The 13417-nt window shown below is 38.7% G+C and overlaps 1 protein-coding gene across 1 annotated transcript in view; it reads left to right on the top strand.

The window, feature by feature from the left end:
* The window catches only part of LOC122551928 (adenylate cyclase type 10-like), a 187001-nt gene that overhangs the window by 89241 nt on the left and 84343 nt on the right, over positions 1–13417 (top strand). The window contains exons 18-19 of the mRNA XM_043694498.1: positions 4961–5113; positions 7399–7707. Coding sequence (XP_043550433.1) covers positions 4961–5113; positions 7399–7707 — 462 coding nt within the window. The remainder of the gene's footprint in view (positions 1–4960; positions 5114–7398; positions 7708–13417) is intronic.

Here is a 13417-nt window from a genome sequence, read left to right as displayed (position 1 = left end):
TATCTTCCTTTCTTCTTCTTAGGGATTATGCATCACAGACCATGTATTGGTAAAGGTACCTTTAAGAGAGCTATTTTTTGGGCAGTCTCTACATCTGCTGGTGGTGTGGCAGTTCTCCTCCCAACTGTTCAGTTTTCCCCAGTATTATACCCCCAAAGCATCAGATTGTGTCATTGGCTTTTGAGGTTGTCAATATAATAAATTCAAACTGGATTGGAGTTTGGTATTTTTCAGGGTATAATTTAAACCGAATCGCCGAATTCAAATCTGGTTTGTCGTTTCCAGGCAACCAGCTAATCTAACTTTCCACCAGGTGTTACATTGTATGCGTTTACAGAACACTTGGTTCTGCCAGGTAATTCTGCTAGCTTTTAACTCTTTTAAAGATACAGTACACTCACATCTTCATAACATTGTGGAGAAGGCTAGGACATGCTCTGTCTTAAAACTTAGGTTTCTTTCGAACTTGGGACAAAATCCTACAGGGGTGTGGTGCTGGAAAAACGCAGCAGGTCAGGCAGCATCCGAGGAGCAGGAAAATCGATATTTTGGGCAAAAACCCTACATCCTGCTCCACACTCTTTAATCTTCAGTATCTGCAGTACTCACTTTCACCTAAAGTCCTACAGGGACTTACATGGGCTGTAGCAAGATGTTTGGCAAAATCATGTGACAAATGCCAATCTCAATATCATACCATGTTTTATGATTTTCATAAGTGAACTGTTTACTTGCTCTTATAGCATTCATGCTGTGAGTATAGCTGAATGCTCACAGTTTCCCTGCCTTGCCTTGCCTTTTTGTACTTTCCACCCAAAACCAGAGATACCAGGCTCATACTACAACTTTCTTATCTTGCCATTTAAAAACACGTGAACCATGTGAATAAGGTATAGGTCATTCTGATATAATGTGTGTTTTGTTAATGCACATTCACTGTAATGCGATTGCCAAATTTGTGACACTGTTCCTAAAGTCCAAACTTTTAAAATGTGTATTAGTGATAATGCCATTCTGGTTCCATTAGTTTAAATTTGCGTGATTTCCCTATTACACGAGATTTCCTAAGAACGGAACTACCGCATTATAGCAGAACCAACTGTAATTCAGTGTTAACAGTCTCACCATCATTCAATTCAATTTTAACCTCACCTCTGCTTACCCTAATCATCTTTCATGCCTTGATAATCAAGAATCTATCTACCTCTACTTTAAAATTATTTAAAGATTCTACATTCACTGCTTTGTGAGGAAGGGAATTCCAAAAACTTATAAATATTATTTTCTTGTCTTTGTCTTAAATGGATGACCCTTTTTTTCTAAACTATGACCCCTAGTTTTGGACTCTCCCAAAAGAGAAAACATCCTTTCAACATCCACCTGATGAAGTCCATTCAGGTTTTATATGTGTCACTTAAGTAACCTGTGATGCTTCTAAACTTCAGAGGATATAGGGCTAGCCTGTTTTGCCTTTCCTCTTAAGGCAATCCTCTCATTCTGGGTATTAGTTCAGTAAACTCTGAACTCTAGCGTATTAACATCCTTCCATAGATATGGTGACCGGTATTCCACAAAGAACTCCAGATTGGGTCTCACCAATGCCCTGTATAACTAAAGTGCATCCTTCCTATTCTTGCATTCAATTCCCTTTGTAATAAAACATTACATTGTTAATTTTCCTAATTGCATGCTGTATCTGAATTCTAATCTTCTACGACTCATACACTAGGACACAGATCTCTCTACATCTCAGAACTCTGCAATGTCATACCATATACATTAAACAATATGCTTTTTTATTCTTTCTGCCAAAATTGCAACTACACCCATTTCCACATTGTACTCCATTTGCCAGAATGTTGCCTATCTATATCCTTTGTAGCCTCTTTACGTTCTCTTTGTAACTTACTATCTTTGTGACATCAGCAAATGTAGCTACCATATCTTCAATCCCTTCACTCAAATAATTTATATAAATTTTAAAAACTTGAGACCCCAGCACCAAGCTCTGGTACACAATTCATGGCATCCTGTCAGCATAAAAATGTCCCATTTATTCCTACTCTCTGCTTCCTGTTAGCAAGCCAATTTGTTATCTCCTACATCATTAGCTTTTATTTTTCTGCAATTACCTTTGATGTGATACCTTATCAAATGCCTTCTGGAAATATAAATATATTACATCCATTAGTTCCCCTTTTTAAAGCACCAATTATTTCCGAGAGCTCAATAAATTAGTTAGACGTGATTTCCCATTTGAAAAACCCATGTTAGCTACACCTGGAACCTTTCCAAATGCCTTGTAATAATATCTGTAATATTACCTTTACAGTTCCCTATGATGATGTTAAACTGATTAGCTTTTAGTCTCCTGCTTTCTGCCTCCTGTTTTGGGTAAAGGAGTTACATTAGCTTTCTTCCAATCTAATGAATCTCCCCTGAAACAAAGAGTTTTGCAAAATTAAAACCAATGCATCAACTATCTCACTAGCTATTTCTCTTAAAACCCAAGAATGAAACCCATCAGGGCCTGAGGACTTGTTTAGCTCAGGTACGAAGCCAGAAAGCTTGTCTTGGTTCTCAAAAATCTTCACTCAAATCTCAGGCGATAGCTTTTGCTCAAGGATTCTCGGTATTTTAAGTCAAAATTAGCCTTCGAAACCTGATTGACTCCAGACCCTTCTCAGGGTGGTCAAACTCAGAACACTGTCCTCAAAAGGAGTTAGTAACTGAATGTTGGGTAACCTACCACCCATCTTGAGTATGTCTACCCTATTGTGCTCCATTTCCCTCCTGGATTGAGAGAAAGATTGGTATTAAGGAACATGGAAGTGGATAATATAGCCAATACAATTAATGCAGGTAGGGAGGTGTCCTGAACAAAGTTAGTAAATGATGCAGAAAACATGTAGTTAGTGGTGTTGGCAGTTGGAGTGGGTGAGAGCAAATGGGGAAGACTAAGAGGCAATAATGAGAGCGGTAGAGCTTAAAGCTTGATGGGAGATATGTAGTAACAAGGATGGACTGAGTGTGATGTATTGGAGGGAAGATTGTGGAAATTACCCTGGCAGAGTAGGAAGGTCATTGACCACCTGCCTTTCGTACTGGACATTCTTCCAGATAGGTGAGACTGCTTTAACTGGGTAGCAACCTCGGACAAAACTGACATGGTCTGGTGTTGTGGCCTCCACTGCTGGTCCTAGGAGAAGGAGAAAGTTTCATGTCAGCAACACCCCATCTGGCAAGACATCCACAACTATTATTTCTGGGGTAAAAATCAACAAACAGACAGGGCAGCTCCAGACTGACAGTCCTTACCTGACTGCACAACAGGCTTTTAAAGATGGCACCAGTACAAGGGATGCTAATTTTTTGGCAATATCCACCAAGTGGGAATAATGCAGGCTAAGATGGAGTGCAGTGGAGTGGGGGTTGGGGGGTGGGGGGGGGGGGAGGTGTGGGGGCGCGGTGGGAGGTAGGAGTTTGTGGACATAGAATTCAGAAATGAGAGACACTGTCGGGGTCTTGGTAGATATGACCAGAGAACCCGCTAGGCTCGTGGTGACAAATCTTCCAAACAACTTGATGCAACCCAGACCTATCTTAAAAGATATAAGACTCAGTCATTTTCTATTACATATTAGGCCTAATTATGGTGAAGTAGTAGCCTAGTAGTATCATAAAACTGTTCATTCAAACTCCCAGGTAATATTCTGGGGGCTGGGATTGAATTTCACTACAGCAGTTTATGGAATTTGAATTCAATAAAAATCTGGAATTATGAGTCTAATGATGACCATAAATCCATGTTGAATATTGGAAATACTCATCTGGTTTACTAATTTTCTTTAGGGAAGGAAACTGCCATCTTACCTCATCTGGATTATATGTGACTCCAGACCCACAGTAATGGGGTTGACTCTTAAACTGCTCTCTGCAAAGGGCAATAAATGTTGGATAGCCAGTGATGCCCTCATCCTGTGATCGAATAAAAGAAATTCAGAGATATACCTTGCTATTACATTATTGAAAGACCATATCATGAATTCTAAACCCCATGTCTGTTCGATATGCTTATCTTTGATATCGGCAGATTGTGTCTTATCACATGGCTAGACATTAGTCTTCTGCCTAGCTCTCCATGTGTTTTTGTTTTCTGCTCATCTCTGCCCATGTTGTGCTATATGTAGCCGGTAAGGAGCAGCTTTGTGCTGTTATCACAAGGTCGCTTCAAAATCTGAAAACTCTGACATAATGTCCCTCTCACGCTCTTCCCTTCTGCCATAAACATTAATCACAATTTATATTCATTATCAAATGAGTCACCTAGATTAATTCTTTGTATGATATCTACTGTACATTTTCTCCTTCTCACACCCATCCCAAGTCTTTGATGACCCCTTCTCACTGCCTGACTCCCTTCTGTGCATTTGTGGACTTCAGTATAAGTCCCTGAATTGCCACTCCTGCTGAAATCAGTGACATTTTTAGACTGCTGCTACCACATCCTCTGACCCATGCAGGCCAAATTCAGGTACAGCAATCATCTTATGCCGAAATCCTTTGCCATTGTTGTGGATTGAATCCTTTGTTAACATTTCTTTGCAACTGCATTTATTCCAATTGATGGATTGTTTCATCTTTAAAATATTGCTAACTTTTCCTTTTCATGCTGCTTTCCATCTTGTTGCATATACTCCATCAGCTCCCAACATTCCAAAATGTAATTTCCTTTGTAAGCCATTGCAAACTTAAAACTATTGAGCGGAGGTACCACTAAATCTATGCCCATTATTTACAAATGACAAGAATCTAGGAAATACATTTAAATTCCCAATGAATAGCTTGTAGTAGAGAGAAAGGATTACAGTGTTATTTCTCTGCATTTCAAAGACACAGTATTTTAGTGTGGTTGTTTTCTAAGTATTTTGTTCACAATTTGTGTTTCCAATTTTCAAAGGCAAGTTATTAAATATTTCTGGTGTGGAAGGGCAAAAATGCCGCAAAGTAATAACACTAGACCGAAAAGCTGCCGCTGAAAATCAACAGTTTATATGTACAATTGGAGAAACAGTAAATCTACAGGAAATTACAATTCCGCTTACACTTAAAGGTGGGTCTACAATTAAAGTTAGCTTAAAATTGGCATTTTCATGTTAGTTGCTATAGTTGATATGAAAATGGAAGACCAAGTTTTAGCATTAACTTCTCTTACATTATATACATGAATACATTTAATAGATAATTTATTTCTATATTTAAAAATGCACAATAATATTTATTGATGATAAATGCAAAAAATTATAAGAACGATTGATAACATTAAAGCATTATTTCCATTTTTAAACCACTTCATTCCTTAGTAAAAACATAGATGTTGCTAAATGCCTATCCAAGATTTCTAGGAATTGTAAGAGGTCCTAAGCTAGTTATTTTGCTATTTTAAAGTTTATCTTTGGAGAGACTTTTAAACTCTGTTAGATATGAAGTCCTCCAGCCCTACTTCATTTTCCCTTCAGTGGGTGGAAGTCAAATTCAGGGACACATCATGTTGTGAATTTTGCAACATTACCATGTTCACGTACTAGTAATTCTGTGACTCACTATGGGAAAATTTGGAGAATAATTAATTGAAGTAATAATATTGTTTCTTGCACAAATATGAGCACAGTTCAACATCCTTAATGCTAAACATATGATTTTTATTACTCCGATTATTATTAATCTTTCATTTATGGATGAGCCACATTGATAAATCATTCTTGAATAAAATAAAATGAAATATCATGACTGGGATGGAGAATCTTTTCCTGATGGGGACTGATGACAAATCAAAAAAAATCGCACAGTGAAAAAACAGCTTAATTTTTAAGAGACAAAACTGAACTATTAAACTCACCTGCTGTTTTAATGAGTTGTCAGAGAGTCAACACTGAGGGAGCACTGCACTATTAGTGAGTCAGTTCTGAGATAGTGTCTATGCTGTCAGAGGGTCAGTAATGAGGGAACACAACACTACCAGTTGTGTCACCTTTTGGACAAAACATTAAAGAAAAGACCCACCAGCCTGTTCAGGTGTGTGGAAAAGATGCCAAGGGACTATCAAGGATTGATGTTTTGTCAGAATACATCCTTCAACATCATCAATCATGTCGTTGACCACATTCAAAATTCAAAAAAAACTTGTTAAAAAAGCATTACAAGAACTACTCTGTGATGCTGACACAACTGAAGCAGAACAAAAGAAGTGGTTGTGGAAGGAATAGCAGGCTTACAGTTAGTGAGGATGTCAAAAGAAATGTCTCCTGTAGATGTGAGAGCCGTAGGAAGGGGGTAATGGAAGGATTGTTGATGCCAAGTCTGAAGTAGAGAGCTGCATGACAGAGCAGCGTGCATGGAAGATGTGAAGAGGATTCTTACATTGACAGCACTGACCGCTTGGTTTCTCTGCCTGGCATTGCTTTCTGTGTTGCTAGTGACAGCTGTTTGTCTCAGGATCTTGCTGAGGTTCAGTGAGTCAGATTAGAATATAGAAATATACAGCTCAAGAACGGGCTCTTCAGTCCATGATGTTGTGCCGAACATGATGCCAAATTAAACTAATCCCTTCTGTCTGCCTTTGATTCATATCCCTCCGTTCCTTGCACATTCATGTGCTTATCTAAAAGGTCCTTAAACACCTCTATCCTATCTGCCTCCAGCACCACGCCAGCAGCATGTTCCAGACTCTAACCACTCTCTGTGTAAAAAACTTGCCCTCACATCTCCTTTGAAATTCCCCCTCTCACCTTAAATGCATGCCCCCTAGTATTAGACATTCCAACTGTGGGAAATAAAAAATCTCATTGTCAACCCTAGCTATGCACCTCATAATTTTATAGACTTCTATCAAGTCTCCCCTCAGCCTCCACTGCTCCAGAGAAAATAACTTGAGTTTTTCGAGCATCTCCTTAAAGCTCATACACTCTAATCTAGGCAGCATCCTGGTAAACCTCTTATGCACCCTCTCCAATGCCTCCACATCCTTCATGTAATGTGGCAACTAAACTTGAATGTAATACTCTAAGTGTGGCATAACCACAGTCTTAAAAAGCTACAACATGACATTCTAACAATTAAATCTAGTAACTGGTCAGTTTTGGGTCAAGGGCTGGAGGTTCCCTATCCCGGTTACAGACAATGAATGCTGGCTTTCCCGTAGATGCTCACATCCAAAAAAGGAATATAAAAAAAACCCAGGTCTCTTTTGTAGTACTTGCAAATTTAAATGCATCCTATGTGGAATACAACAACTGTCAGCTAAACACTTACGTTGCCTATTATGTATGAATTAGCCATTATGCTTCTAAGCACAGCAATATAGTTTATTAAAAACAATAAACTAATTTGACTTTACAGGTATAGCCTTAGCACAACTTGACCAAATGAATACAACGGAGCAGGTGGTTGTTAAGTGTGCATCCATCATTGGACATACTTTCACCACTAAAATGCTTCGATATATCTTACCTGAAGGTGCTGAACAAAAATTGAATCAATCACTTATCTCTTTGGTAAAATCACGAACACTTGAGTGTGCGTCAAAGACTGATGAAGGTTTTACTTCACCGATGAATGAAAACGAAGATGCCCATCTCCTTCAGTGTTTCTGTATCCATAGTCCAGAATCTGAAGAACATCTACATGAAGATGACAGCGATGAGAAAGGTAAATACATGGAAATTTGCAGTTTGCAATTATTATTTTTAAAGCTCTTGTGGTGTCTCAAAACATAACAGCTATCTTTGTGTAATCTAGTCCAGAAGTAAGTGCTACAGTTAATCTTTTATATAACAAAAATGTCACAAGTTATTTTGCAATGCACTTAATCCCCAAAGGGTATGCAAGAACTTGGATGACAGTGACAAAAGTTTTTTATGTCAAACAGAAACTAGTTGTGGGTTTGTTTTAGTGAAATATATACCAATTCATATTTAACATGGTAATTTTAAAGCAACAATAATTAGTTTTCACTTTTCGTTTTCAAATTATTTACAAATGTAGCTGAATAATTATGTGGCCTATGTCAGAGAAGTGAGATGTCATCAGACCAAGACTAAATGAAAAAGCATTCACCTTGCTATGTAAAATATGACAATAAATTATGTTTAGCACATTATGTATATAGAGGCTCTTCACCAACAAATATAAGTTCTAAATATTTTGCTGAAAAGTGCTGCACATTCTGTGGTCCTTCTGAATATATCACAGTTGAAGAGTGCAGAAAAACTAATGAACATGAAATACTTCTGAATGAGATTAAAAGTTTATCTCGTTCCCCTGTATGCAGGGTAAGTTCCCCATTAGATAATAGTATTAAATTGAGAAAAGCACCCCAGGATTAATAACGATTGGATTTTTTTAACACTTCTCCTGAATGCAATGTTTGGGTAAACTGCAATTATGGCAAAACATATGCTGAGAACATGAGAACGATAAGTATTTGTATGTCGGTAACTAAATAGCTATAAAATCATGGATGATACATAAAAAACAATTTAAATATTGTGGAACCTGACAGGATGCAATATTCTGCAGTGCACTCTTTCTAATAAATCAAACTTTCTTTTTTTAAAATCTCAGTTACAAGCAGTGCTCAAGTTTGCAATTTTTCCCATGCAGCATGGCTACCTTACTATTCAGGAAATTTTCTAATTTAATTTCTCTCAAACTACTTTCAAAAGACAAAAAAAACCTGCAGATGCTGGATTCCAAGGTAGACAAGCAGCAGGCTGGAAGAATGCAGCAAGTGAGGCACGCTCAGGAGGTGGAGAAGACAACATTCCGGTGTAACCCTTCTTCAGGATGGTGTAAAGGGAGCTGCGGATAAAGGGGGTGAGGGGACAGAGCGGTACGGTGGAGATACCCTGGTCCCCTTTATCTGCAACTCCCCTTACACCTACCCCAGTCATGAAGAAGGATTACACATGAACGTTGACTTCTCCACCTCCTGATGTTGCCTGGCTTGCTGTCTTCTTCCAGCCTCTGTTTACTTTCAAAGCAGATTAAAAAAAAGCACAATGTCTTGAGTTGATCTCAAACTTCCAGCCACGATACTGCTAACTAGTTCTCCTGATGAGCTCCATTTAATCATGATGAAGGGCTTATGCCCGAAACGTCGATTCTCCTGTTCCTTGGATGCTGCCTGACCTGCTGTGCTTTACCAGCAACACATTTTCAGCTCTGATCTCCAGCACTGCAGACCTCACTTTCTCCTCCATTTAATCATTTTCAATCCTGCAACCAGCCTCAATGTGCAGGTAAACTGTTAGTAAATATGGAGATAACTTTGCCTTCATGCACCTTCCCATATTGTACTCTGTCTGACTTTGATTTAACCTGCTTATATTTCTGGATATAATTCATTGACCCTATCCCAAGGTTTCAGTTTGTACAAAAGGAGGAAAGTCAATAATAGAAGTGTGTGATGGCTATTGCATCAGAGTTTTCTTGAAACTGTAGACAAAGAAAAGGCTTCAATATCTACCAATCTTCCTGATAGCCCCATTGAAGGAAGAATCCTTGTCTTTTGTTTGGTAAACAAATTTGCACCTGGTGCTGCTGAGATCTGAACAGGAAAAAAGTCTTAAGCCTTCTATCAATGGATGCACCTATTTTTGCCATTTTGTCAAATACAAAGAAAATATCACTCCTACCTGATTAACATTGGATTACAATGTTGCTACTTGCTCCAGGTGCAAGACCTCTATTCCTTAGGGATAAATCTGGAAGATTACACAAAACCCCAGGGATTGTAAAACAGGCTGTGTGATAGTGGAGACTTGGTAGACGTTTTTCTTCTGAGGCAAGTGTCATGGTGAGCATGAGAAAAGAGAGGGACTTAATTTGGGAATGGGCTGAGTTATTGTCCCCCGATATTATATTCTTCTCAGCTGATTACTTATGGATGTGCATGTAAAATGCCAAAATTATAGGCAGGAAGTTCTGAATCTGATGGTACCTCCCCACCCCTAACATCCAGGTACCATATTTAAAAGAAAACAGGCAGCATTAATGCTCTGCAATCCAGGAGCATCACTCAACCTTTGCCCATCTCACCTGTTCACCCTAAGAGATTCAAGGAAGAGGCAACAATTTAGCAATCCCTTCATAGATATTTGCTGAAGGCTATCCAGGAGAGTAGGGAAGAGTTATATCTGTGGATGGCAGCAAGAGGCCATCTCAGCTGGCAAAGGTAGCTGGACCATAATGATTGAGGTGATCAGTGCCTCCGGGCAGCTGAAGGGAATCCGCTTCCAATGCCACAAGAGAATGTCTCTTCACTGCAGCTACCAATGTAGCATTACTGGTACAACAGTGGTACTGCCTCTTAAATATCTGCCAGGGTTCACAGTGAAAACATAAAAGGAACTATCATGCTTGGTAGTTCATGCATCGTCAGGTCGCTGACCGGTCATCATAGAGAGCAGAATCTGATAGCTTTTCAACAAAGGCTTACATGGGGCAAGGACACAACCACTAAAGACAGTCTTTAGAGTTGAACCTTCTTTTGTTTTCAACCTTACCTGTCTGCCTAAGTTGACTCTTAACTGCTGTCAGGGCAATAAATGTTAGCCTAATCAGCAACACCTACATTCTTATGGATAATTATAAAGAAATCTGTGGAGACAGAAAGACATTCAGTCAATGTTCTGGGTCCCATGTAACTGTTCTTTTGAACTGAAAGAGGATGGAAAATTATTTTTTTTTGTGCTATTTGCAAGGTAAGAAGTCAGCGGAGTGAATAAACTAGATGGTGAGGGTGTCCAGAGCGAAGGCAAAAGCATAAGTGGTGAAACAATATAGTTGCAGAGTAAGTGTTAATGATAGGTTTGAATAGTAGGAAATAGATTAGCTCTGCTGACAGCCTATCCATTTAAACAAGACAATGTTTTGTGGGTGTCAGTTTTCAAAGTAGAGGAGAGTGTTCATGTCCTGGAGTTGTTGAACTTTATGTTGAGTCCTGAAGGTAATAAAGTCTTTAAGTAGAAAGTAAGGTGCTGTTCATTCCGCCTGCATTTGATTTTGCATTGCATGTCAAGGACAAAACTTTTAGCATGAAAACAAGATGGTGTATTTGAAATGACATGAAATTCAAAGGTTGGGGATCATTCTTCTGGACAGAATGGAGTAGTCACCCAATCTATTTTTAATGTTATCAATGTGGTAAAGACCCCATGTGAGCCATAAATATCTAATGTGTCTTCCTTTATATTGGTAGGACCAAATGCAATCCGGATGACCATTTTGCAGAACACTTCCAATCTGTTCATAAAAATAACAACAGCCTTCCAATTGCATGCTATTTCAATACACCATCTGCCTCACAATGTTAGGGGAAAAGGCAAGAGATTGGCACCAAGTTAAAACGTGCCTAGAGCCAGTATAGATAGAATGAGGCAACTGGTCTCCTTCTGCACTGTAATAATTCTTTGATATTTTGATTTATGCTAAATTTCCATCCTTAACCGGTTACAGTTTATCAGCAAAACCCAATGCAAGCTGGAGGAAGAACACTTCATTTTCCGCTTAGGTAATCTACAGTCTTCAGGACTCATCATCGAACTCAACAACTTCAAAACATACATTCTGGCCTCTATTTTAATGACCCCCAGCCCAACCAGTGTCTTGTTTACATGCGTTTGCTCTCATAGAGCTGACCTTCTTTCTACTATTCTTACCATTAACATTGGGAATCAGTTTAGCTCAGTTGGCTGGATTGTTGGTTTGCAAAGCAGTGTGATGCCAACAGTATGGGTTCAGGTCCTATCACTGGTTTGAGATTAACACAAAGGACTCTTCTTCTCAACCTCTTCCCTTACCTGAGGTCTGCTGGCCCTCAGGTTAAAACACAGCCATTTGCTTCTCTCACTAATGAGAGAGCAGGTCAGGTAAGACTATGATGACACAACAACAACAACCATTAACAGTTACTGCACATCCATATCTCTCCTCTGCGACAATTAACAATCCCTTTGTCATTAGATCTGAGAAAACTCAATATCTTTTCCACTTAGTCCTCTTTTCCCTTTGTCAACAGCAGAAGAAATATAATTTTCCAATGCCCTTCAGTCCAGAACTAAAGTAGTCATTGGATTTAAAACATTAACTTTGTATCTCTCTGCACAGATTCTGCCAATCCTGCTGAGTTTCTTCAGCACTTTTTTTTCAGATGTCCAGAATCTGCAGTTCTTGTTTTTTTTATATTTAATATCTCGCTCGTGACACACATGTCATGAATGAATATATTTTTTAACAAGTCAGCTCAAAGAGGAACTTCTCTTTTGCTCAGGCAACAGAAATGTCTCCAGCTAAACTGTTGGGCAGAGATAGCAGAGCTAGTCAGTGTTAATTAAGCATTATCCTTAAGTCCTGGATGGAATATCAAGAGAAGTTTAATAATACAATCATGGTTGCGAAAATAGGACTCCGAATTTAGATTTTGCATTTGTGATGCAATGTGTGTAACTTATATAAATTTTAAAATAATTTGTAATTTGAACTATTGACATGGGGCTTTTGAATTTGTCTTTAAAGAGGTTTAACAATTAACTTTCAGTATTTTTGTAGCCATGGTGATTTTGTTTTACTGATACAGAGAGAGAGAGAGAAAGAGACTTCCTGGCGAATAATAGGATTTGTTTTCATGGGTGAGTTTTACATATGAGCAAAACAAATTCAGAACAACCTCAGTTATCCGAACATCAATTATCCTAATTTCAGATTATTCAAAAAGATCTCAAGGTCCTGTAAAAACATTACATACTGAATCAGAAAATTTTCTTGTACACACTTAACAAATTTCTCTCCATCTAAACCGTTAACAGTATGGCAGTCCCAGTCTATGTTTGGAAAGTTAAAATCCCCTACCATAACCACCCTATTATTCTTACAGATAGCTGGGATCTCCTTACAAGTTTGTTACTCAATTTCCCTCTGACTATTAGGGGGTCTATAATACAATCCCAATAAGGTGATCATCCCTTTTTTATTTCTCAGTTCCACCCAAATAACTTCCTTGGATATATTTCCGGGAATATCCTCCCTCAGCACAGCTGTAATGCTATCCCTTATCAAAAACGCCACTCCCCCTCATCTCTTGCCTCCTGTTCTATCCTTCCTGTAGCATTTGTATCCTGGAACATTAAGCTGCCAGTCCTGCACATCCCTGAGCCATGATTCTGTAATTGCTAAGTCCCATGTTCCTAACCATGTCCTGAGTTCATCTGCCTTCCCTGTTAGGCCCCTTGCATTGAAATAAATGCAGTTTAATTTATTAGTCCTACCTTGTCCCTGCCTGCCCTGGCAGTATGACTCGCTTCTGTTCTCAACTATACCCGTCTCAGATTGATCTCTTTCCTCACTATCTCCCTGGGTC

Source organism: Chiloscyllium plagiosum, chromosome 7, assembly GCF_004010195.1.
Source record: "Chiloscyllium plagiosum isolate BGI_BamShark_2017 chromosome 7, ASM401019v2, whole genome shotgun sequence".
In the NCBI taxonomy this organism is placed as follows: Eukaryota; Metazoa; Chordata; class Chondrichthyes; order Orectolobiformes; family Hemiscylliidae; genus Chiloscyllium; species Chiloscyllium plagiosum.
Note: the sequence above shows the minus strand (reverse complement) of the source record. Positions and strands in the feature narration are given on the sequence as shown.